We start from the raw sequence: 26211 nt of genomic DNA, 5'->3' as shown, positions 1-26211 counted from the left end.
GTTGTGTAGCAGAGCAGAAGGGTTTCTAACCAAAACACAGGTATCGAGGCATCAGGAGTCAGAGGGAAAAGGCTTTTAAATTTCCTGTCATCCTCATTCAGCTTTTTGCTTCAATTTTAGTTTAGTTGGTAATTTCATTGCTTTTTGCTGCAGCTTTTGTTTATTCTTTGGATAAATGTTCTTCTCTGTGGTCTTTCTGCTTTTTTGAAAGTGGCTGCTCTTTTTCTAATGTCATCCTCCCTGTCCTTAGCTTTCTGAGCGATGTAAGCTTGCATTTTTATGGAACTCATTAATGAAGTCTGAATTCTGATTTCAGACCTTTTACATGTGAAATTTTCTTTCAAATGGTATTTCAGCTTATACGTGATGTCTGTGCTCCCTTTTTTTTTTAAAGGGGAAATACAGGGCTGCCTACGTTGATGTGATGGGCTCCACTGAACCCTGCATCAAGGGCATCCTTGCATCACGAAAATCATCTAGAGAGTAAAAGAAACTTTTTTTTTTTCCTGTTACTCATGGGTTCCTGAGAAGAAGATGGAACATAATTTTGTGGAGCAGTGATTTGCTATTTGTTTTTCTGATCACAGCTGCCCATTCATGTAGCCCTATTTTATTCTCTACTTTCATCTCTCTGTCCTGCAGGCCATTCTCTGCCTCCTGGTGGCTGTGGCTGAGTCTGACAGGGGTGAACCTTGCTGGAGCAATGGGGGTGAAGTTTGTTGGCCTTTTTGTAGTCCTGCTGGTTGGTCTGAATACAATCTATAACCTTTGGGACTTGCTGGGGAACCTCAGCTTGTCACTGGTGAGTGTCAAAAATTTATTTATGTTAAGGATTTCCTTATTTTGCTTTGTTTTCTTTTATCTATGTAGTTTTAGTTTTTGATAACCATGGAAATAGCCGAACAGTGATACTCTATCTACAGCAAACAGGCATCTGAGGTAGATTATGATGATTAGTGATGAGCATTGTGATGGAAAAAACTGTTGCCATTTGTTTTTAAAAACTTGTATATAATCTCATAAGAGCTCAAAAAAAGGTTGTTGCTTTTTCCAGTTGGATGAATTTTATTTTGGTCTAGGTTGAAAATGTTCATTGGAAATGACTGTACAATGGCCCAAAGCATGATGATATTCATCTCTGTTATTGAACTTCTGAGGAGTCCATGCTGCCTGGCAGACAGCTGTGTCTTGCAGATCTGAGTTTGCATAAGCATAGAATCATAGAATATGATAAGCAGAGCAAGAATATGATGAGCAGAGCAAGCTCAGGCTGTACTTCCTGTGTCACAGGCTGCACAGCAGCAATGTGCAGTAGTCCAGCAAGAGTCGTAGGCACTCTGTAATGGCAGTCTCTGCAGTTTGTCCTGAGGATGGTGAGAGCCAGAGACTGCTTGATTTCACTCACCTTTAGTTCTTATAAGCTCTAAGAAATTCACTGGTGTATTTGGGTGCCCTGTTCTAATATATTGTTTACTAGCAACTGTGAAATCTGCTACTGGGAGAAATATCTTGATAGACCATTTACTGTTTTGCAACCAGCAGGATAAAAAATAATTCTTTGAGCACATCTTTTGAGAGGTGTTCAGTTCTCTCCTTGTCTCAGCCTCTCATGAAGCTTGGAAATTCTATTTCTTTCACTTACTGTTTTAGTCCTGTCTCATAAACAGCGGGGGACTTGGGGGGCTTTTTCTATTCCTGCTGTGTGATTTGTTTTCTCTGATTAATGTGAATCAATATGAGCTGCAAAGATGCAATGTTCCAGCTACAGAGAAGCACTTCTTGAGCAAAGTCAGTTAATTGCATTTGAAATGGAACAAATCCATCATGTCTAAGCTTTCTGCCAGCAGACGGCTGCACAGTGATTTCATTTGTGCTGCTGGCAGCAAAAGCAGCAAGCCCCTGAGTGTTAGAATATGTAAAGAAATTTACTCCAGAAGGTAGATGCTTCTTTCTGAATACCTAAATATTTGGCAACTGTAGTGCTTGAGGAGGGAAAAAAAAAAAGAGAGAGAATTAAACCCATGAAGTTTGAATAACTTATCTCTGCATTTGTTAGGAAACTACTTTTTTACATGCAGTGTTTCAGGGACTAGTCTGATTCCTAGAATATCCAGCTTATCTTGGTTCTCCATCCTAGTTTGCTTGATGCTTTCCTTCAAGTGTGTTTTCTCTTTTAATGTTGCATTGAAGTCTATGGTTGCAGGCTTTGATTTTTGTGAAAAAGATTTCTATTTCAGTCATTTTGCCTAGGGGACTGGAGATTAGCTCATGTGCCGCTGATGCATAAATTTGGTTATGTGCCATCAATCAGCATTTGTCCAAGTGTCCAGTAGTTGTTAAGTGTTCTGCTCAAGTACCTGTGCTGAGCAGCTGCTTCTCCTGTTGGCTTCAGTAGGTTCTTATTTCTGTAATATGTTCAGCTGTTTTTCATAGAATCATAGAATCGTTTGAATTGGAAGCGTCCCTTAAAGGCCATCTGGTCCAACTCCCTGTGTTGAACAGGGATACCTACAGCTATATCAAGTTGCTAAGAGCCCCATCCAGCCTTACCTTGATTGTCTCCAGGATAAGATATCCACCCCCTCTCTGGGCAACCTGTTTCAGTGCCTCACCACCCTTATTGTAAAAAAACCTTTCCCTTATATCTGTTACTTTTTCCATTACTTCTGAATTCCTTGTATCTGTTATTAAGGGGTGGAAAATGGTTTGCTTAATGATTGTATGATAGATTCCATATTAAGAAGAAAAAAAAAAAAAGGAGAAAAAAAGGTAAGAACATTTGCCTTAATCAGTTTTGTAGTTCTTTGTGAATGAACATTGATGGTATTTTCTTGTCCCACAGCTGTGTTTAGATGATTTGTTCTATGTCCAGCAGAGTTAGCATGATGTGATCGCGCAATCACAATCTAGCACAGCTGTGTACAAACTGCCACTCTCAGTGATTTACATGGAGTTCTCAGCTTTTGTGTCAAGGCAGCTGAAACATTGAGGATATGTTGCTGACTCTTTGTAACTTCTGGCTGAGGAGCAAGAAAAGAAGTTGGAGTGTGAGAGTATCCTTGCTAAGGGAGCTGGTTTCCATGGAGGAAACATACCTAGCTCTTGTTACATTCAATCTATATAGGGAGACAGTATCTAGTAGCTTGTGCACTCATCTTTTCCTTTCGCTGTTTGATCTAGGTTGTTTTTGTTCCAGGTCATGTTTGGGAAACATTTCCTGGCTCGAGTGCTCTGCCTTATCTTGCTTCCACTCACCCTCTACGTGGCGATGTTTGCTGTTCATTTTGCAGTATTAAATAAAAGGTATTTCAGTTTTTTGTTTTTCTACAGAAGAAAAATCATCTGTCATCTTTGAATTAAAGACCATTGATTATGGATTTCTCCATTTACAGCATCAAAAGCACAGCTATGAGCTGTGTCTTTGTTTAATTCCCTTCTCAGACTCCTGCATTGTTCTTAGAGAAGGGCTCTGGCCAAGCTGGCAGCGAAACAGAATTTGAGCTTGAGACATTCTGACATGTGAATTGAGTATTCTAACCAAGTCCTCAGTATCTTTTTTTTTTTTTTTTTTTTCCCTCCTTTCTTCCTGGACCTGAATATGTCTCAAATCCATTCTCTTTTTTTTTTGTTGTTGTTGTTCTTTAAATTAAAAAGCACACCCTACTCCTTCTCATTTCCTCAACCTACCCTTCCCCTCTCCCCAGAAAGGCTGTGCATTCCTGAAAAATGCTTTGACTGTGATGAAAAATGTCTGATAGCTGTTCCTGTAGAGAGAGCTGTAGACCGAATGCCTTCTGGTAAGGAGGGCATTTATTTGGAAAGTAGCAGTAAAATAGTCCAATAATGATTTCCCATATGCTGCCATAAGAGATGAGGTGAAAAAAGCATTTAACCATTAACAAGAATGTAAAATTAAGTCTATTATTTTTTCAGTTCAAGTCAGCTGGTTTTACCACTTATTACTTAGCAGAAATGAGACTTGGGAAACCTCAAGGAGAGGCTTTGTTAGATGTCGGCTGGCAGTGAGTTTTGTTTGTTATAAGAGCACCCACAAAGACAATTGATTATGCTTTGTTCGGTGCCAGAAGGAACACATTTTAATGTTCTTGTGTCCTTGTCCATTTCCTGCAAGAGTGTGTGTATCAGCTGTAATTCACAGCATTAGAGATGCAATTAAGGAAAACCCAATCATTCTTCTCCTGAGACCAAGTCTGTTATTTGTTTTCATCTTTTTTTGTTTTCTTTCAGTAAAAACAATGTGATAGTGCACAATGGAACTTTGTATGCTATGTTTTGCCAGTCTTTGAATTATCACATTTTTTGCTCTGTGTTTTAGTGGTCCTGGAGATGGTTTCTTCAGTTCTGCCTTTCAGTCCCAGCTGATTGGGAACAATCTTCATAATGTCTCCATTCCAGAGCGTGAGTGTTCAAAGGAGTAAATTTTTCTGAGCTGTCAAAATATGTGGGACTTTAGATAAAAGCCACATCTCCTGTGAAGCAGTGCAGGATAGATATGACAGTTTTGTGTGTATGCACCTTCACTTTTTTTGGCCTTTATTTTGTTGTTTCAGACAACAAAAAGGGATTTCACCTGTTCAGCCTAGAACCTAGCGCTTCTCTTTATGTTAAAATGGTTTGGGAGAGATATATAATTGAAATTGAAACTTCTAGAACAGTTTCACTGAATAGTACTGGATGGTGATGGAAGGAAAGCTTGCAATGAGCTATTTGGATTAACACTTCAATCAGGAAATGTGCTTTCATCAAAACAAAGCAGGAACACGTATGCCTAATCGAAGCACTGCAGGCTGGCTGCAGGAGGTATTTATAGGAGAGATGCCTTATGCTTTTTTTTCCTTGTTCCTTCCCATTTAGATTTGGCCTATGGGTCTGTGGTCACAATGAAGAACCTTCGGATGGCAGGGGGTTACCTTCACTCCCACTGGCACCTCTACCCAGAGGGTGTTGGGGCTCGCCAGCAGCAGGTAGGTGTCCTGCAGTACTGTCTCTAATTGCAGCCATCTACTCACTCTCGTTGCACTTAGTGTTCGGTGTCATTGTGGCAGGAGCTGTGTTATCTTCTCAGCATCTGTTATCCTCTTGATGCCAATGTTGAGCACTTAACTTGGAATCCTGAATGTAAAGAGCCCACTAGTTTGCACCAGGGAGGTGAATGAGAGTAACAAAGCTTCACTGTGGTAGCAAGACCTATCTCCATAGATGGAGGCCACTAGGACTTAAATATAATGAAAAGTAATGTTCTGAAATGAAAATGCTGTTGTTACCTCAGGCAAGAATGTAAAACTATTAAAGACAAACCTGTTTCTTGTGTTAAAATCAACAGAATAGAAGTGCTGAGTGTTGTTTCTATTTGTGCCACGGGCCTCTGTGATGTTTTGTGAATTACTTTCTCATTTGTGCCTTATTTTCCTTGTCTGTCACCTGGGAAATTGTAAGGCTTTGTTCATTAAATTGGATATCTTTATGTTTGTAAGCTGTCCATAATGAAAGATGCTTAGCTGAATTCTCAAAGGGCTTATTTTTAAGTGATTAACCCGTAAATTAAAAAAAAAAAAGAAACCATGTAAGTATTGCTAATTAATTATTACAGAAATTAAGTGCATTTCTTGTTTTTGTCTGACATGATCAAGTTTCATAAATCTTTGCTGCTTCTGTGGCTTTCCCAAGATAAACGTTGGTGTCTAAAAATTGGCCTGAACTGTTTGACAGAAAGTTTCTGGAGAAAAACAAGTGTTTATTTTTAACTCAGTCTCTGTTATGAGGAAGAGGATTTCAAAAATAAACTTTAATTAATCTTTTCTTGCTGTTCTTCCCAGCCAAAAATACTTTTAACGCTGTCAGGTGACAGTGATGTTTATTACTGTAGATGGAGCTATAATGCCAAAACTGGCTTAAGAACAAGCCAAATTTAAGTGCAGAATATGCTTTATGGCAGTAAAAACAAGTAAGGAGGGAACTGGAGGATGTTGATGGGAATTTCCTTTGGGGCAGGTGGGAGAGGATGGATATCCCCTTTCCTGGCACTGTGATCCCTACCCTGGAGGAGTATGCAGAGGGGAAGGAATTTACAGCTTCAAGGAGACTTGGGGAGTAAGAGAGAGAGAGACGGTGATCTGTCTCCTCTCCTGATGGTATGACCTCAAGGTGTATGAGGTTCCTACTCACCCTTTTTCCCACCCTCAGACACTCCTGTATGTTCTGCCTCAGTCACCCATCCACTAGGTGGTCTGCTTGCATCCAGGTGGGAGGCACAGGTGTGAGGCTGGGCTGGGGTCCTGGAGAGCAGGGCCTGCTGCTTCTGCAGTTGGGAGAGAAGAGAGAGCACAGAGGGCACAGTTCCTTCTGCCTGGAAATGTGGCTTTCAGTAGCAGCACCCTCAGGCCAGGAGGCCTCCCCTGCTCTTGGTAGCAGTAAGAAAAGTTACTCTGTGTGAAACTGAGCAAGTTAGTGAACATTAGCTAGTTAGCACATACTGCTTTATGAATTGGTCCCTGAAACCTTAATTTGGAACTTTTGGCACTAGTATAATAGTTATGTTCATCAGTCTGTTGTTATAAATCTCTACCAACGATACTGGTTTATAAAGCCAATGCTGCTTCCATCTACTCATGCTTATCAGTGATAATTCAAAAAGTTCAGGTTCAGATATCCTGTTGTTTTGGAAGGAACCTCAGAATTAGTGTAGGAGGAGGGCAAACTGGTTGGCTGGAAGCTGTTATTCGTAGGGCAAGTGAAGTGCTGTTAAGTGTAGCCCTCCAGAGCAGATGTGCTGTACCCTGATGAAAGGGTGTGATCTGGGTTAAGCAGTGGCCAGCAATTGGCCTTCTATGGTGGAATATCATAAAGGTCATGCCAAGTTTTTCTGTGTTAGTAATGCATTTATTTGGACCTTCAATTTGCTGATGAATGCATCTTTTCTATCACCAGCTTTTTTTTTTTTTGCTTAGTAAAATAATTTATTTTCTGTTTTCAGGTCACAGCCTACTTACATAAGGATTTGAATAACCTGTGGATTATAAAGAAGCATGATTCAGATACAGGTAACAAATACTGATAGTGTCTTATAACTGCTGCTTCATTTGTTAACATAAATATTTTGAGTTCCCTCCAGGGCAAAGTATGCTTCATAGATATGAGATGAGGTGGAAGGGAGAACAAGGGCAATCTGACTCTGTGTTTGTGTCTGCCCTGTCATTGTTTGTTTTTTCTTCCATGTTGTACAGTTAAAGTAAAACAGCTTTTTTCAGCTGAAGGTCACCAGATGGAGTTGCAAACAGCAGAGAGGAAATTAATGTGAACTCAGTCCATATTTTGTGGAATCTATTATTGTGACTGTGGGTCCTGGAGAAGTGTGTTCCCAGTATGCTCTGGTGCATGGTGTCCAGGTGGCTTGCATGAATGCTTGCTTGGGACTATTGTAGGTGTTATTCCTCAGGTAGTGCAGCTGATGCATGATTGGGCTAGGCTAGTTTCCTTTCTAATTTTGCAGCATGTATACATAAAAATTGACAAGGAAGAGTCTAAACAACAACAACAAAAAAAAATAATGACATGAACAGTCTTGCAAGTGTCATTTTATAGTGCGTGAAAATAAAATGCAGATATCTAGTTATGGTGTTCAGTTAGCCTGGCTGAGCATCCCCTTTATTTAAGGGCAGTATGTGCTGCTTTGGGCCACATTCGTGCACGGTTGTACAGAGTAGTTTCAGGGCTGGTCTTTAAACTATAGCAGTGATTCACACCAGACTTTCAGTTACACGAATGGGCTTGCCTTGCGTTCTCTGCTTGAGACAGAGTTCCCTGAGAACTCTCTGAGGCAACGATTTGTCAGTCAGTGCACAGGCATGATTAGTTTTCTTCCTCCAGCAGATCTATTGGATTCCTCCAGCCCTGTGGAGTTTGTGAGGCACGGAGACATCATTCGCCTGGAACATAAAGAGTAAGGCTGATGGATGTGATTTGGAGAGTCTGAGTGATTAGATAGAAGTGGTGGGGGATTTGACCTGCTGAAGACTGCGTGGGTAGGCCAGCACAAGTGGATCATGTGACAGAAGTGTATTAATGTCTGCATTTGCAAATGGAGTTTGTGTGTTTTTCTTCTGTGGTTTGTATTTTGACGGCTGCCTATAAAATGGGAAACCTTTGGCAGAACCTCTTAGCTTTATCAGTAAGCAGCAGAGATCTGCTCAGCTATATGAGATGCAGTATGAAGGTAACTGGTTCTGTATGTACAGGCAGTGTACACCCCCTGAAACTGTGAACAGAAATGATGACTTTTGCCTTTCCTCACTGTGATGGAAACCTAAGGGACACAGGATTGCCCTAGTCACTCTTTAATCTTATGTAATCTAACATCACTATGCCACAATGCTCTGTGCTGTCACAGTTTTTATTTCTTAACAGAAGCTCTGTATTTGTGAGCCACGTCATACTGTGTTCAGTATTACATGTTCACAAATCATTGCTTAAACCTTCCAAAATGATTTTAAGACTTTAAAAAAACAAGATAAAACAAAAAAAAAAAAAACCAACAAAAGCGCCTTGAATTTTAGATTTTACTACTAAATTTCTGATAATAAAGGTGATGAAATCTGGATTTGGTAATACTGTGCTTGCTTAACTCAGATGCTGGAGGGGGATAGGTTTCTGAAATGGGAGGTACAGCTGCAGCATTGGAGGAAAGATCCGGTAGGTGGCTCTCAGCTCTTTGTGTTGGAGCTTTGTGTGCAGGCAGGCAGGGCTGGGGGCAGCTCTGTTGTGGGAGATGATGGCTCCTGGTGTGGGTGGATTTACTAAAGACTGGGATAAAGCCAGACTTCTCTGGTTGCCTCGTCTAGCAGCCACCACTGGGGTGGGGTTGTCAGCACTGTGTATGGCTGTGCTAATGGGGCCGCTGGTCCCCCACCTCAGTGCATCTGACTGAATGATACAGTCTTCCTCTCAAAAACAAACTGGTAATCAAGAGAGGTCAGAATCTTATTTTGCTTCTTGCAAAAGCGAGACTTTTATCCCCACCTTTGCTGTTTGTAAGAAGAGGATTAAAAAAAGAAAGATCTCTGCAGTTTCAGCGAATGTGTGTGATTTACAAGCTATAGCAGTAATCAATGTCATTTCCACTTGTAGATAGTGTTTATAGCCTAAAGGTTGGATTTACTCATGCTATTCTCCTTTGCCATCACTGCCCAGTGTGGCATGAGCTTGGAGTTACACTAGGGAAAGCAGCTCCAAGTGCTGACAGCTCTCTCTGAATGGCTCAAACTGAAGTTCTTATAACAGATTGATGCATAAAAACAAAACAAGGTTTGACTTCTGATTTCTTTCCAGAACTTCTAGAAATCTTCACAGTCACCAGCATGAGGCTCCCCTGACTAGGAAGCACTTTCAGGTCACTGGCTATGGCATAGTAAGTGAATGGCAAGATTCAACAAAAGTTCCTTCTTTTTGGCAGAATTCAGACCATGCAAGGGGATTTATTTCTGCTTTTAGTTTGTTAGTCATGGTGATAGATGTGGATCTGCCAGGCTGGAGGAAAAGATGATCTGGTATAAAACAGTGCATCTCATTTAAGGTCTATTTAATGTGAACACAGACAAGGAAATAACTTAAGCTTTTACTGTCAGTCTAGCTTTGGCAGCTTTCAATTCCATGAATGCCAAACTGAGCAACCTTGAAGTTGCTCTGACAAGTATTATTTTATATATTTGGCCTCGTTGTATAGACAACTGGCTTTTGTTGACAAGATGTTGACAGAATTTTGCATCATGAAAATGAAATCTGCTTTGAGGGATGAATTTCCAAAGGCAAGGGGGTATTGCCTAAACCCCTTCTGTGGAGCAGCCAAGTTACCTCCTTTTAAAATGTAACTCTGAGGCACAGTCAAGTGTGAATTTGAAGCAAAAAATATTAAGTTTGGCAAGATAAAAATATATTTGTGGGTAGTTGCTCATATGAAGAATCATCTCTTCCTTATGGGAATCTCTTCTGTGAAGTCTGAGCAAGAGTAGTGTGGGTTCCTTTGCTTAGTTTCACCACCATTAGAGTTTCAGAATTTCCTATTTGCAGTGCTTCAATTTGTATGTCTTCTGATTGATTTTTGTTTCTTTGTTTTTCTCTGCTGTGGTGGGTTTCCATGGTAGAATGGAACAGGAGATTCCAATGACTTCTGGCGGATCGAGGTGGTGGGCAGAAGGGCTGGGAAGCTTATCAAAGTCCTACGGAGTAAGATCCGGCTAACACATGTGGCCACAGGGTGTATTCTGGGCTCTTCTGGAAAGACTTTGCCAAAGTGGTAAGTAGCTTATATGTATGCTCTCCCTGCCCCACCCCACAAGACTTTGAGCTACCATAAGAATAAAAAAGTAATCAGCAGGTACTAAAATTATAACCAGAGAAGATCTGGGTTAGAGTTATGCAGTTTGTGATAGTGAAGGTACCTGGTGGGCAGCAGCTCTGAAAAATCCCATAACAATCCAATCCCACACCAATAGGTATAAGAGTGGCATGGGCATGGATTTTGTTGTCCATTAAGTCCAGGAGTGGATAACAGCCATATTCTTCAAGGCCCGTTTTAGCCTTAAGGTTCACAGTAAATAAAGAACTGGGACAATTAATGCTGTTCCATGCCATACTCCTCCAAACTTATTTTTGTTGGTGTTAACTTCTTTTGTGGTTGGCAGTCCTGCCATTTTTGGGTGCAGCATCTGATGTGAGGGCAGCAGTAACAAGCTGATATTACCAGGGAGTTCTCAAGTTATGTATCTTCATCATAAAATGAGGGATATGCAGAGATTAATGCCAACCAAGCTACTGTATCTGCAGAGCTGTACTATGTGGAATGCTAACAGGGATCCTGATGCAGCAGGCTGTGTAGTCATGGTGCTTTTTTTTTCCAGAGCTGCCTCTGTTACTGCTAGCTTAGGTTTTCCTTAGCTCTTTTACAGTAAAGAGGATTTCTAATATGTCTGGTGGATGCTGAATCATACGTAGTGCAGGCGGATACTTCTGCTGGTGACTGCCAAGTCAGGAATGCAAATGGCATTTATATTTTTCTGGTAAGACTGGGTTTGTGGTAAATAACATAACTGGTTTAAAGTAGTAATAATGAAAAAAATCACTACCTCTGATGACAACATTCAAGAAAGGAGGTATATCTTTTTTCACTAACACAAGCTCACCCTGTGAATGGAATTTGGTGCTGCAAAATATTGATGACATTAAGAGCTGAAAGGAGGGAGAAACCTGGTAACTACAAATGAAGGCATATATATATATTTTAAGACCTCAAAGGGGAATAATCACTGTCCTTCCAAGACTGGTGATTAATTAATGGAATTAATTAATTAGTAAAAGTAAGCCTGTTAAGAGGCGATTGGTGGAAAATAATTAATTCATCACATTACTGCAGGTTCTGATACACTTTTTCCTGTAGTGTTTTGTGTGACCAACTAGAAATAGAGTGATAGAGCAAGCAAAGTTTCCCAGCATTCCTTCCTCTAAAATTGAATCTTTGTTTCTGTAATAGCATTTCTGTAGTCATGGTTGACTTGATGATGATTTTTCTTTTTTCTGGAGAGACTGTAAGAGTTGACTTGAAATAGATTATACTTCAGGCGGCCAAACTTAAGAAATACAGCCTGTATATTTAATGGAATTTTGATGTAGGCTGCCTTTCAAGCCTGTCTCAGTTTCTACATAGCATTGAAGTGGCTGTTGGAATAGAATGATGTGGTTGGTGTTATGGGAAGGTATGAAGCTAGATAGGAAAAAAAATAGACATGAACTAGAAATACTGAGCGATCTTTTTGGAGTAGTGTTTGACTGTTCTGTTGTTCTTCAGGGGTTGGGAGCAAGTGGAAGTCACCTGCACACCATATGTGAAAGAGACTCCGAATTCCCTCTGGAATTTTGAAGATCATATAAACCCTAAGTGTAAGTCATTTATTTTCCTTTCCTTCCTATATGCACCTGTAAGGGTGCATCTTGGCTTGCTGTTAAGGAGATGGATGAACTATCAGATGTCAAGAACTGGCAGTCAGCATTTGGGATTTGTCTGTTCTTTCTCAGCTCAAATGTGAACTTGTTGAACTTGGGCCAACTATTTAGAGATGCATAGGCTTTTTCTGCTTCAGGGGAGATTCAGCTTGGATATTAGGAAAGGGTTCTTTATTGAGTGGGTGGTCAGGCACTTCTCCAGGGAAGTGATCATACCACCAAGCTTACAGGAGTTTAAGAAGTGTTTGGATAACACTTTCAGACAAATAATGTAATTTTTAGGTAGCAAAGGGTTGGACTTGATGATCATTGTTGTCCCTTCCAACTCAGAATATTTTATAATTCTATAATTTCACTGTTTGTACAGTAAACTGGAGATAATGCTTCAAGTATGATGGGAAATATAAAGACTTATTGAAGGATTTTGTAATCATCCTGGATGGCAGAAGCGTGGAGTTTTATAGGGAGTGCAGTACAAGCTATTATATTAATATGATTGGTTCAATTGGGAATTATTGTCATAGATACAAGTATGTTCTATATATTTTAATGATTTATTAAAAAAAAACCAAAACACCACTGTGGTTTTTTTTGTGTATTTTTTTTTCTCTTATGAGGGGATGCTAAATAATGACACTGTGGTACAATCAAGTAATAGCTAGTAGAGGTATAACGAAGACTGAGAGGAGACCTGAGTGTGCCAATAGTGAGAGGTGAGCCTTGCAGCCTCATCCATGAGTTAGGAATGTATCACAGCCTCACTTGGCCTGAATTATTTGATAAATTTTCTTCCCAAAAATTGCATATGACTTGGGCTGGTTTCTGGATTACCAAAAACTGGTGTTCTTCACCCTTATAGAGCAGCTGTGCAAATCAGAGGAAAGGAATTCCGTGCAATTTACTTGGCATTTTCCTCTTCTGTTGTAATGTCTTGTGTATTATCATGCTCATGGCTCACTTACAGATAGGCAACAGCTTATGAACAATATCTCTAATTTCAGCTACAAATAGATATCTGTTTCAGGGACTTCTTCATATTTTTCTTGCTCCTGGAAGTAAAGGAGGAAATCTAGGAACACATCAGTTGTGAAATTCACTGGAGGATACTTTGGACTGCAAGCCTCTGTGTTTAGAATTTGAATGAATTGCACAGGGAATGAACAGAAGTGCTAGAAGTAGATTTGTCACAAGTGGAGGGAATTTAGTTTATTATGCAAGAGCAAATAAATGTAAAACATACAGAATTCTCATCTATTTTTTTCTCTTCCTATAGTGCCTAATATCAGCCTGGATGTTTTGAAGCCTTCTTTTGTGGAAATTCTGCTGGAATCCCACATGGTTATGATCCGGGTAGGGTATTATTAGTTCTAGATGGCATTTTCTTCCTCCTTTGTTTTTCATTTAAAAAAAGAAATAGTTTTTTCTGAAATACGTGGGTGATAGCTGCAAACTAGGGCAGAATTTACACATTCCAACCACCTGCTTGTGTTCTTGCTTAGTAAAAGGGGTGGTCTTGAGGTTAATTTTTCCAAAAGTTTGGAAGCCATGGGCTTGATGCCGAGTTCTGCAGTTGATGTAATATAGTTACAGTCTAGTTCTGTAATTGCTTTGCTGCTGAAATTCTGTTCCATAAAGGAAAGTTTAGTATTTTTCCTGTGCTGTTGAAAGTTTTAAAGTTAAATTAGTATTTGTAAGGCAGGAGGATATTGCTGTGGTCAGACTCAGGGAAATTAGCTAAATAAACACTGAAAGGACAATAAGTGTTTGAACTGAAAATGAAAAATTCCTGATAATTTCTTAAGGCTCATTGAGATGCTGTGTTTTCAGCCTTTCTCTTCTCTCTTTATCCCCAAGGATACTTGCAAAAGGACTAGAGTTAGTATTTTCAAGTGGCTTTTCCTGTAGTTGTTCTTTGATCTTGGCCACATCCCTTCTTCTTTCAGCTACTCATTCCTTCATCTGAATAGAAGAGTTCACTAGGAAGGGGCCTTCTGAGATCATCAAGTCCAACAGTCTGACTATTTCAGGGCTGACTGAAGGTGAAAGGATATTTAATAAGGGAATTATTCAAATGCCTTTTTTTTATATTGACAGGTGTGGCATCAACCACCTCTCTAGGAAGCTTGTTCTAGCATTTGACTGCCCTCACAGTAAAGAATTTTTTCCTGATGTTCAGTCTGAACAGCTTTGTGCTCTTCCCGTGTGTCCTGTCATAAGTTCCTAGGGAAAAGAGCCTGGTACCTCCCTCTCCACTTCCCTTCCTCAGGAGGCTGCAGATAGCACTGAGGTCACTTCTCAGCCTTCTTTTCTCCAAAGTAGACAACCCAAGCAGCCTCTCCTCATAGGACATGCCTTCCAGTTCTTCTACCAGCTTTGTTGCCCCTAAGAATGGGAATCTACCATTTTGGGAAGAGAGTTTACTTCTTTGTTTGCAGACGTCTTCTTAAATTCTCAAAAGAAAGAAGGTCATCAAATTATTATTAACAATAAGCATTTCTATGATAACATTGTCTCAGGTAAGAAAGCACCTGCATGGGTTTCCATGGAAATAATCTTTCTGAGGGTTTTATTTCAGACTGGAAGAAAGCCTGTTGAAGCAGTCTGTTGATGAACAAAGGTCTTGCTTATGCAACATGTGTACTCAGAAACCTGGTAAAGAGAAATGAGAGAATACTGCCTTTAAGGATACTCAAAGAACATTTTCAGTTGTGCAATAATATTAAAACATTTATTGTCCTCGTGGCTATTTCCAGAAGATGATGTGTGCATGTAGTCAGAAAACAGCCTTTACTTGGAACGAATATTCACATACATTTGTAAACCCAGACATTTTGGGGCATTGTTTACAGCACACTGCCCACTCATTTCAATTTTATCTTGACTTACCTGTAGGGAAACAGTGGCCTGAAACCAAAGGACAATGAAGTTACATCCAAACCCTGGCACTGGCCCATCAATTACCAGGTATATTAATCAGTCCTATTCCCTTTCTGTTTTCAAGTACTTTACTGTGCTTCCTGAAGCATAAGATCTCTTAATCACCTTGAGGATGATGTCAACTTTATTTTGTAGCAACTGAGCTGCATGGAAGGGAATGCGTCTCACCTTTGTCACTAGAAAATAGATATAAACTGGGTTGATACAAATCCACTTTGCTTACTTCTGGTCTGTTTTCTCAGGGTCTGCGTTTTTCTGGTGTCAATGAGACAGATTATCGGGTTTATTTGCTGGGAAACCCGGTAAGTTGGAACAGGAGTTTCCAAGCCATTATCTTTAGCAAATTTTATTCTTGCTTTTTCCACTGACAACGAATCCTTTCATCCTTCTTTTGGACTGTTTTTCTAGTAGTATTCTTATACTTGCATGTAGCTTTTCATTTCCTCTCATGTTCATTCCTGTTTCCAGCCCTAAGTCCTAAATCTTTCTCTTTTCCTACATAGGTGGTATGGTGGCTAAATCTATTCACTATTGGGCTGTATCTTCTGATAGCGATTTCCACAGCAGTGGTGCTGAAGAGAGGTGTCCAACTGACTTCTGAACACAAAGGTGAGGTCAGTTTTTCCTATGCCTCCTATACAAGAGAATCACTCTCATAACGTCCTGGTTTGCTGATACACAAAAGGCTCATATTGGGAATCCTGTATTAAAAATCTTCCCATATGTTTTATTAAAGCCTCTGGGAATTTAATGCATTAAACTCCAGGAAGCTGTATGTACTGAACACTAAGCTACATAGTGCTTTGTAAATGTACTACTGAATGATGTGATTGCTAACAGAAGATGCCGTACGAGAAATAATCACTCTGAGTAAAATCTGGCTTTCTGCCTGGCAGACCATGCACAGTGAGTTGCCAAATTTCCTAAGCTTGTAAGCCTTGATCAGAAATCCTCAAGTCACCAAAATCCTGAAAAACGTACATAGAAGGCTAATGAGGAAAAGAGCTCTGTAAGTGATTCACAGGAAGGAGTTACGATCAGCTCCCCAACAATCTTACCACTCCTTTGCTGGAGAGTACAGAGTTGAACTGGATATAGGCTGGCATCTGAAGGTGATCCAAAGGTATGAAGCACAGTAGGTTTTTGCTAGGTTATTTTTTTCTAGGAGACAAAGGTTTGGATTAGTTAGTAATTCATATGCCGGCTGTGCTCTGCCAGGTGATTGCCCAGCCTCGCATGACAGTTGCTTAGGAACTGTTAAGAGCTGAGATGCTGGCCACAATTGCTATCAGTTATATCGATTGCTTGTTGTGGTTTAACCCAAGCAGGGATCTAAGCATTACATTTGCTCACTCTCCCCAAGTCAAATGGGGGAGAGAATCAGAAAAGTAAAAGTGTGATAACTTGTGGATTGAGATAAAGATGGTGTACTAAGTAAAGCAAAAGCTGCATGTGCAAGTAAAGCATCAGTAGGCAGACGTACAGCCACTTGCAGGAACAAGGGCTTATCACACATAATAATTTCTTGGGATAACAAATCACTTGAAGGACCCCTCCTCTTCCTCAGCTTTTCTTGCACAGTGTGACACCATGTGGTATGGAATATCCCTTTGGCTAGATTGGGTCAGCTGTCCTAGCTGTGTTTCCTCCCAACTTCTTGTGCCTCCAGACTCCTCACTGGTAAGGCAGAACTGGGATTGTTTAGTCTGGAGAAGAAGAGGCTCAGGGGAGACCTCATAGCACTCAGCAACTTCCTGAAGGGAGGTTGGGAAGAAGAGAGGGTCAGCATCTTCCCTCAGGTCACAAATATGACCTGAGGAAATGGCTACAAGTTGCACCAGGGGAGATTTAGATTAGACATAAGGAAAATCTTTTTCTCTTAGAGAGTGGTCAGGCACTGGAATGGCCTGCCCAGGGATGTGGTGGAGTCACCATCCCTGGCGGTGTTCAAGAGGCATCTGGATGAGGAGCTACGAGAGATGGTTTAGTAGCTTAGTGGATAGTAGTAGTGGTAGGAGGACAGTTGGACTAGATGATCTTGTAGGTCCTTTCCAACTCTGTGTTTCTATGATTCTGCGAACAAGAAGCTGAAAAGTCCTTGACTTAGTGTAAGCACTGCTCTGCAACAATTAAAACATCAGTGTGTATTATCACCTCTGTTTTCATCAGAAATCCAAAACAGCATCAGCGAGCCTCTACAAAGAGATTCAAGTCTATCCCTGCCAAAACCTCAATGCATATTTGTTGGAAAGACTGTTTTTGATTTGGACATACCAATGGAAAGTGATAGAATGGTATGCCTGGGAAACCTTCCTGATGCAGACATCTACTGGTCCCATGGCCTTACCTTCTTTTGCTTTGTAGATGCTTACGATCTTTTTTCTAACACTGCTACTTATCCCACACAAGTTACTGATACCCAGTTTCCTTTTCATAAATTCCATTTGCAGATGGCCTAGAAGTGTGTGAAAGGCAGGACAGTGTACCAGGGGTAGAAGACCACTGAGGTTAGGTTGTGGAGTGGTGTCCATGAGCAAAAGTTTGTGAGATTCATGCCTCAAGTAGTTAACTATGAACAAGACTGATCTTCAGTAGAGATGCTTCAAGGAGCTACCTGAGTTGGCTGTAATGGAGATTGTGTATTGATCCAAATTGTCTACTGTGAAGCTTTGCAAGCATAGTGTACCATTGTAATATGCATGCTATTTTGAAATGATAAATTTCCTGATATTTTATGCAAAATAAACGGTTAAGGGTCTTTTATTGCATCCAATGCCAGGGTTGTAGAGCTTTTAAAAAATCTGAGTACATCATATGTTAACCTTTGCAGTATACCTCAGTGGTTACTTCATTTTGTAGATCTCTGTGTTGGAAGTGAAATCTCAGGTGCGATGTGACACTATTCAGTCACACAGTGATTAGCTTTTGGCTAAGCCATCTGTACAAACCAGAGCTCTCAGTCCCTTCCCCAGGTTCTGAAAGATAGGCAGCATTTCCTTCTGGGGAAAGCTGGCAAAGTGATCATGTAGGTGGCCTGTAGTCTTGTTGCAGAGAGAATCAAAGACATCAGAAATTGAAATGACCTGTGTATACACTGAGAAACTGCAAATTTGGTCTTAACAGAGAGCCTGGTCAATCTGCTGCTAGTCCATTGAGACTTCTTTGATAACTCTTGTGTAATACAGTAATATAATACAGCATGTAACAATATATTACAACATGCAAGGTACTATATAGTAGGAAAATGTAATACTGTAAATGTATAGCATGCTACTGACTGTGACAGGGCTTGTTAAGAGGAATTGTACGTTGAATTCTTTTCTGTTGAAGCATGTTTGTTTGTGTTCCAGAGCTGTCTCGAGTTGTGCTCCGTGGCGGAGGGCAGGTTGCTCTGGGCTGGCTCCTTCATTACCTGCCCTTCTTTATGATGGGCCGAGTTCTCTACTTTCACCACTACTTTCCTGCCATGCTTTTTTCCAGTATGTTGACAGGTAAATATTGGATGCTGGGAGAAGGTGAGGCAGAGACACGGGTGAAATTCTCTTATTCTGTTAGATGAAACATTTTCAGACTAAACAGTTTTACGTTTTTTGCTTGTGCAGAGAGCTTGAAAACATTGACTTACTGAAAATGTTTTTCACAAAGCAGCTTGTGTTGCCAAACTGTCTCTTTGTTGCCACCCTCAGGGGGCAGCCGTGTCTGGTGGTTAGGGCATTTGAATTGAGATGTGATCCCTATTCCCTGCTGTATCATTGCTCTTTTATAGTCTTTTATTCATGTTACTTCCCATTGTTTATTGTCACTGTTTTTCTGTCAGTTTCATTTGCAATTCATTCTTGTTAGCTTTTCCTGTGCCTTAGTTAGCAAGCTGGAGCCTGGATGTCTTGCCTGTTTATTCAGGTGGGAGAGAAGGAAAAGAGAACTTTCTGCTGATAGAAAACAATCTCTGTAGTTCTGATGGTTAGCGAGAGAAATGAATTTAAAAATTGATAAGGTCCTCTGGTGTTAACAGAGCTTTGTCAGCACAGTGTGACATTGTAATGACTGTTGTCTTTGGCATCTGCACCGATCTTGACTTTTGTCTCATTATTCTCCTAGGAATCACCTGGGACACACTACTGAAGTTTTTTTCTCAGTTCTTGTCACCCAGCACTACAGCTAGAAGAGTTTATGGAGGGGGGATCCTGACACTGATTCTTCTCATCACCTACAGGTGAGGGCTGAAAGCTCAGCTCTTTCTCAATGCCTAACAGCCACAGTCTCAGTGGAGACTTTGTGCCTATTAATTGCCCTTGATGTTTGTCTCTGCCACTCATTTCTGCTGATCTTGACTTTAGGACATCAAGTCCAATCCTAAGCTCTAAGCAATATGTTTTAAAACATCCTTCAATTGCAGGAAATCTTTCCTTCATTCTACTACTCAGTGCAAATGCTCCATTCCCTTCTGAACTCACAGTTCAGTGTTTCTGAATCTGCTCCCCATTCTAAGTGGTGCCAGATCTCTCAAATACAGGCAAATTCTTCATTGCTGTAGATCTTCTTAGCTGGCTTTTCTCCAAAGCTGTTGCTTTCTAAAAGAGAAGAACACCAGTGGTAGAAGCATGGATTATGTATTGTGTTCAGCAGAGGTTAGAATGTCCCCAGTGGAGCTTAGAGCCATAGTAAAAACAAAGGTCCCGTAGGATACCCATATGGGATTATTCTCGAGACAGAAAACTGTGCAGTCCTTGATGGGGCATTTTAATTCTTCCCACAGCTTCTACCTCTTCCATCCTCTGTCCTATGGGATGATAGGCCCCATGGCATCTGACCCCAGCAGCCCCATGGCAGGGCTCCGGTGGATGGACTCCTGGGAGTTCTAGAGGCATCGAGGAGCATCTGGGGACAAAGAATAAGAAGCATGAGGACTGCTGCACGTCAAGCTGGTTCTGGTGCTTTGGAGGACATTTAAAGTGTCCTCTCTGGTGAACTCTGGTTGTAATAACCCTGTTGCTCTGGCATTTGTTTGCACTGTCTGCATTAGGAGATGCAGAAGCTGATCCTCTTAGAAAGACTCATGTTATGAATCTTTAGGTGATATTCCTGGACAACTGGCTGGTTAGATCAGTTCTACTGAACAGTGCATTGGAACTCTTCACAAGCAAACAGCAATGGCATTCTGGCAGTCAGACCTGTACAAGCTGGGGACTGTATGTAATTGAATGTTCACCTGTGTTTGTCTGTCTTCCTTCTTGTGTCATTGCAGTTTGAGAGCCAGATAGTGTCCAGATATTGGAACATGAATCATGCTTCACGACCTTTCTTTTGGTAAGGTTTTTCTTAAATCTTCAAATAAGCATGTGGGGATCTCCTTACTGCTCAGCTTTGGCTGTCTGCATTTTTTGCTCTGACCTTGAATTTTTAGAATTTGACTGAAAGGGGTCTGCTTGAACCACTCCTGAACCACTGTGCCTCATCTGTCTCCCAGGCCTTTTGCTGACAGAGGAGATGGAGATTGTTTACTCCCTTATACTGCCTTTCTTTCTAGTCACTCTTAATCGTTTATAACAATAACCTGTGCAATGGCCTGTGCTCAGAGCCAGACTGTTCCAGCACTGCACTTTGTATCTTCTTTCCAGTTCTGTCAGACACTGCTAAGGAAATTACAGTGGGAACAGCAGGTGATTTGCTTTCTGCCCCAGTGTGCTGTGAAGGCTGATCTTTGGGTGTATGCTTGGGACTGAAATGATTGAGTGAAAATTTTAGATAGCTGTCATTTGTCTTTTGATCCCAGCTATTTCAGTGCCTCTATCTCTGGTTTTAGGAAAAAGGCTTTATCCTAAGGAACATAGCAGCTGCAGAACTGGCCATTGGCATCTGCACACTGTATTCCAATATTGAGCATGTTCCCTCCTGTAAATAGCTGTCCATTTAATTACTATATAGAAGAAAATGTGAGGACAGGCTAGAATTCTTTAAGTGTCAGGAGCCCTTGGATGTTAATCCAGCCCTTCCATGAAAGTGGAATGTTATTTATCAGATGCCTTTCTCCTGTATTAGGTCTATTTTTGTAAATGTTCTTTGTATTCAATCTCCAGTTCTTTACCCAGTTTGAATTTCTTGTCACAATTCTTGGTTGCTACTTAGACCCCAGCTGTGTTCCTGTGTCAAGAACTAGTATTTGCAAAACTCTTTATGTATGTCTCAAGGAACTCAGGCTTCTCTTTTCTTGCTCTGCTTCTCAGCCTTGCATTAAAGCTTGGTTACAGGTCTGTGTGTCTGCTAAAACATCAGTTGTTCATTCATTTATCAAACCTTGAATTCTAATGCAACCCATACAGCACAGAAGGGCTGTGTTACCATCCCCAGGACAGTTTTCTGTATGAGGGACTGGGACTCTAGTCAAACTGCCTTTCATTCCTTTTCAGTAGAGGAGCCATAGGCAGCTGCTTGCTGTTGTAAGCTTCTGGCTCAGAGTGCCACAGCTCTCTCCAGAAGCTGACTCCTGTAGAAACTAACACAGATGGCCTGTGATTTTGGTTCTAAAGGTTTTGAGTTTATCACCTGCTGATGGTTTGTCATGGGAAGCTGTTACACTAATTAGCTACTGGATTTGATGATTCTTTTCCACTTGCCTTTTGCAACAAGTGCTCCCACCTGCATGAGCCAGGGGTTCACAGAGATGATACATAGGAGAGAAGGATGTGGAAGAGGCTGCAGAAGAACTGTCCTGCTTTATCTCACAGCAGCTGAGAATTGTTAACTGTTGGCAACATGGTAGACAGGCAGGGCAGTGCTGCCTTTGTAGCAGTGTGATTCATCTTTGCTTTGGGTAAGACTATCAGCCTACTGCCTTGCTGTCCTAAGTATGAGTTTTTCCTACAGTAGTCCTATTGTCATGGAGAGGAATTTCCTATGGAAAGTGCTGATAAAAGCTGTGATTTGAAGTGTAGGGGTTTTTCCAGCCTTTAATTTCCATTTAACATTAACAGCAAACAACAACAAACAAACAAACCTAGAAAACTTGTGTTAGGGAATGATAATTTCTAACATTCTTTATCTGTCATCTTAAATCTGAAAGCACAGAGCAGCTCAGTGACCTCAGCTATTTTGGTAATGTTGAAGGTGTAGGCATTGTAAGAACTGCCTGAGAAAGACAAACCAGTGTGTTCCTTGGTCAGAGCACTTTGGTCCTCTGTTGCTAATAGCAGTGGGTGAGCATTGGTGGCTCAATCTAGACAAAGGGTTGTTTTCTTTTTTTCTTCTCTTTGCAATAGCCAATTCAGAAATACTCTTTTGAGAGCAGTTGGTTGGGATTGAAACTGGCCTGTTTGTTAGGTGTTACATGCTGGTAGTGATGTGGAGGCATACAGTGAAAAAAATACAGATATTCCACCAGGGGGAGCAACCTCCAGCTGATTTTTTTTTGTTGTTTTTTTTAATCTGGATTTAAGAACATTAAAAGGTTGACGTTTGAAGACTAGAGGGCAGACATTAAAAAAAGAACACATTGCATCTGCCACTTCTGGACTCCATGGGTTGGGTTTTCAAGTAACTGAAATGATGTTGCTGTATTCCTTCTGTAGAAGAACACTGAAAACATAGTATTTGATTCAATATGTTTCTCAAAAACAAACATGCAAACAAAAATCCACCTTCTCTGGTAATAGCTGGAACAGAACAGTAACCAAAATTTTGTGAATAAAAATATATTTGGGTTCTCCTACTGAGTCTGACATAAAAAGACTCATGTGGTGCAGCCATAAGACAAAGGGTACAGGGCACTCTGCATTCTGGACAGAATTCGGGCTGTTTCACTTCTGTTCTTTCCTCCGTATCTGTGGAACGAGTTCAGGCTCATCCTGCAGGCTGATTATCACAGTCCTCTTCCTCAGCCACATGGAAAATAGCTTGTGGTGCTTTCCAGGGCCAGAAGATGCTGTTCTCTGTAGCAGCTGTTTCTTTGAAGTTTGCTTGAAGGGCTGCTTTTATCCCTAGTGAAGTATTTCATCAAATGGTGTCTGTAGAGTCAGACTACAAAAAGCTGCAGATCTCCAGGTTCCCTGATATGGTTTTTTTTGTTTGTTTTCTGTTTTAAATTGATACCTATTTTCACCTCTTCAGTCCTTGGAGGGTAAATAAAAGGCCTCTTGACTCGTTTGGCTCATCCTACACGTGCCGTTCATCTTAAAATGTGTTAGCAGCTCCCTCTACACACCTCTGCACATGCCTATTCCAGCAGGAGGGACTGCCCCATTTCCAGAAGGTCAGCTACACACGCTGTGAGACAGAGCTGTGACTCTGGGAAGGATTTGAGTGGAGATTCCTTTGCTAATATTAGTCTTGGTTCGAGCAGAGGACTTCATGTCATTTTCTGCTTACTGCTGTTGTTCACAGTTCTGCGAGTGGGACAGCCAGTACCACTCTCATTTGCAGTTTTATTTTTGCATCTCTGTGCACCAAGAACATTCAATTGAGGGCATGAATAGGATCCTCCTTTTTATATCTCTCTCCTTCTGTTTCTTTAAGTGTTTCCGCAAACTGCAGGATGTGTCATTTTCCTCCATGTTTTAGGCTGCGCATCCATTCATGTCTGAATTGTAGTATCCTGAGTGAGTGAGTAGCTATCACAGTGAGAGCAAAACAAGTATCAATTAATGGAAAGCTAAGCAAATGTTCACAGGGTAGGATATTTTTCTGTCAACTGCCCCTTTTATATACTCTGAGAGTCTTCGTCAAGGGACTTGAGAGTGAACCAGCTGTCAACATAGAGACGCAGACATTTATCTGAAGTCTCTGCTGTTGTGCTTAGATGCTTCTGCTGGCCATGCTTGTGTGATGGATTCTGAGCTGGCCCTTTGTTGACAAGTACTGTTGTAACACCATTCCCTCCTCTAAAGGTACTGATGGCAGTGCAAACACTTCCCTATGTGGCCCTACATCTCCATCAGCTGCAGAGTGTAGGTAAGGGTGTTCTCCTTTACAGCAGAGGGACTGCACTTGGAGCCAGGTGAGGCCTTCCCACATTGGTCAAGTACCAGTTATGAAAGCAAAAATGTGTGGACTTTTAGGACATTAGGAGGGGTTCTTATGTGATTCTGTCCTATATTCTGGCCTTTCTTACTAATGCTGCTGTATGTGTGTGTGCATACATGCACATGTGTGCACCCGTCTGTGATCTGACTGTCTTCTGATTCTTCTGAGATGGGATTACTGCACTGTACAGTGTGCAGAGAGAATGTGGGAGAATGGGCCTTTGAGCTATGAATATATTTTGTACAGAGAAACATGGAAAATGTGGTAGAATTTTGAGTTCATTTTTGTAATAAATACCTCTTTCAAGCATTCTCTTGTGGTTGGGTGTTTTTTTTTTTTTCTCCTCCCTGTCCCTCCCCTACCTGAAGTAGCAATGTGGACTTGAAATTGAACCATTGGAGAGTTTGACTTATGACAGCGGTGATACAGAAACCATTGCCAGCATCAGCTTTATCAGCTTTTAGCATACAAATGCTGCTGGGCTGCAATTCCAGGAGGTCAGGTCTTTCTGCAGTCCAAGCAGTGCACTGATAAGCACAGTAGAAGTGGAGCTAGTTTGGCTGAGGATAAAGTACTATCTGTTGACATGGATTTATTTCTCTATGTTAAAATTGTGTTAAATTGTAAGTACACGTAATATGTGCTGTTTAATGGGTATATTCATCAAGCTTCTGGTAGGTTGCCTTTAGCCAGATCAGGCACTTTTTCCAAGAAACCAACGTTTTTCTATGAGTCATTCTTATTTTGAGTGTGTAGTATCCCAAACATCAGACCAAGGCACAATCTTGTACAAATGAGGCCCTTGTTGTGAACTAAATGCAAGAACAATGCAACACTGGAATGTTGTAAATCAGGACCTGTGCCAGGCTGTAGTGACAGAGCAGCGTGCATTTCTGAGTACAGCATTGCATGGGGGTGGAACTAGAAGGGGAAAAAGTGCAGCCTTCCTCTGTGCAGCTATGCAGTGATGCCCAAATCAGTGCTGGAGGAGAGCTGGCCAGTCTGCTTAGAGCTGGTCCAACGGCTGTTGAAGTAAAGTCAGGATGGCTGGAAACTGGACTTTGACTTGCACAAGGTGATAGAATAGACAGACAGAGCTCCTGGAAGGCCCAGTGGTATTTTGTACTGCTTCAGAAAGCTCAAGCTGGTTGTGGGCTCTCGTCCTGGAAGGAAGGGCTGCTGATACAGGAGCTGTTCTGGGGTGCAGGGAGATGAATAAGGAAGAGAAGTGCAGCTGCATTCAGAAACTGCTGATTACATCTGAGGTAGAACTTTACTTCCTACTCCTCCAAAAGAACAGCTTCTGTTCTCAGGTGAGTGAGTGAGCTCACGGGGGTGGCACTGATGCTTGATGGCATTTGTATGGTGCTCTGTATGTTGTTTTTATTATACCATGTTTGGAATCTCTTGGTTTTCTAAATCACAGCCATTTTCCCATTATGTGGTCCTTGACATGAACAAGGCTTTTTTTCTTCCTTTAGATCTTCAAGTTTTGCTTAATGTTTTTGCTAACCAAATATAGAAACTTCTACTGCAAACTTTAACTTGCTTTCTCTGTCCCTCTAATCTCCTGTACCTCTTTTCTCGTTTTCTTCATTTTACCCATATGGTTTCCTAAACTGTACAATGCATTCCAACATCTCTCTCCCAAATTCCATATGCTGAAAGAAATCTTCATGACTCCTACCTACCCTGTCTTCCTGGTTTACATCCAAGTTCTGGCATATATATACTTATATACCATCTCTTAATGTAGTTCTGGCCCATGTAATGCATCATCTGAAGGAAGAAAGTTTGTGCTTTATCTAAATAGGTGTAGTCTACCACGTGCTATGATTGCTGGAAATTGCTTTGTCCACGTTTACCATTCCTGCAGCCATTGTCTGAGCCCCAGATTTCAACCAAAGCTCATCATTTTGCAGCCCTGCAGCTGATAAAAGGGAGCTCTTGGGCTTTACTTGTCTGATTTTTTCACTATGTAGTTTCAGATGAGGCAGTTCTGCAGTATCCGTGTTTCTCCGTTGACCAGAAAGGGAGTTTCTTTCTTGCTCAGATGAATGTGTCCGCAACTGACCCCTTGAAATGCTTTAGGGACAATAATTATATGGCTACAAAGCAAAGAAGGAATCTAGCTGACAAAAAGGGAGGAGCTGGTTGAGGTGGGAATGAGAACATACATGAAATGATGTATATTTCTTTGTAAAATGTATGAACTGTATGAGAACAACCATTTTTATTCTCCATAAA

General features: G+C 41.0%; 1 protein-coding gene across 5 annotated transcripts in view; it reads left to right on the top strand.

The window, feature by feature from the left end:
* POMT2 (protein O-mannosyltransferase 2) overlaps positions 1 to 26211 on the top strand; it is a 30676-nt gene extending 4465 nt beyond the window's left edge. For 2 of the 5 annotated variants that reach the window (XM_090141442.1, XM_090141441.1), the window contains exons 6-21: positions 643 to 802; positions 3197 to 3303; positions 4337 to 4419; positions 4876 to 4985; positions 6995 to 7061; positions 7891 to 7960; positions 9346 to 9424; positions 10158 to 10309; positions 11858 to 11949; positions 13286 to 13362; positions 14905 to 14976; positions 15192 to 15251; positions 15453 to 15558; positions 18300 to 18440; positions 19048 to 19162; positions 19706 to 26211. In XM_090141442.1, coding sequence (XP_089997568.1) covers positions 643 to 802; positions 3197 to 3303; positions 4337 to 4419; positions 4876 to 4985; positions 6995 to 7061; positions 7891 to 7960; positions 9346 to 9424; positions 10158 to 10309; positions 11858 to 11949; positions 13286 to 13362; positions 14905 to 14976; positions 15192 to 15251; positions 15453 to 15558; positions 18300 to 18440; positions 19048 to 19162; positions 19706 to 19811 — 1597 coding nt within the window. In that variant the 3' untranslated portion in view covers positions 19812 to 26211. Of the gene's footprint in view, positions 1 to 642; positions 803 to 3196; positions 3304 to 4336; positions 4420 to 4875; positions 4986 to 6994; positions 7062 to 7887; positions 7961 to 9345; positions 9425 to 10157; positions 10310 to 11857; positions 11950 to 13285; positions 13363 to 14904; positions 14977 to 15191; positions 15252 to 15452; positions 15564 to 18299; positions 18441 to 19047; positions 19163 to 19705 lie in introns of those variants that run through there. The other 3 variants (XM_031593161.2, XM_090141440.1, XR_016466999.1) reach the window with 2 other exon arrangements.

This window comes from Phasianus colchicus, chromosome 5 (assembly GCF_987193195.1).
Source record: "Phasianus colchicus chromosome 5, bPhaCol1.hap1.1, whole genome shotgun sequence".
Taxonomy (NCBI): Eukaryota; Metazoa; Chordata; class Aves; order Galliformes; family Phasianidae; genus Phasianus; species Phasianus colchicus.
This window is presented reverse-complemented; position numbering and strand designations above follow the sequence as displayed.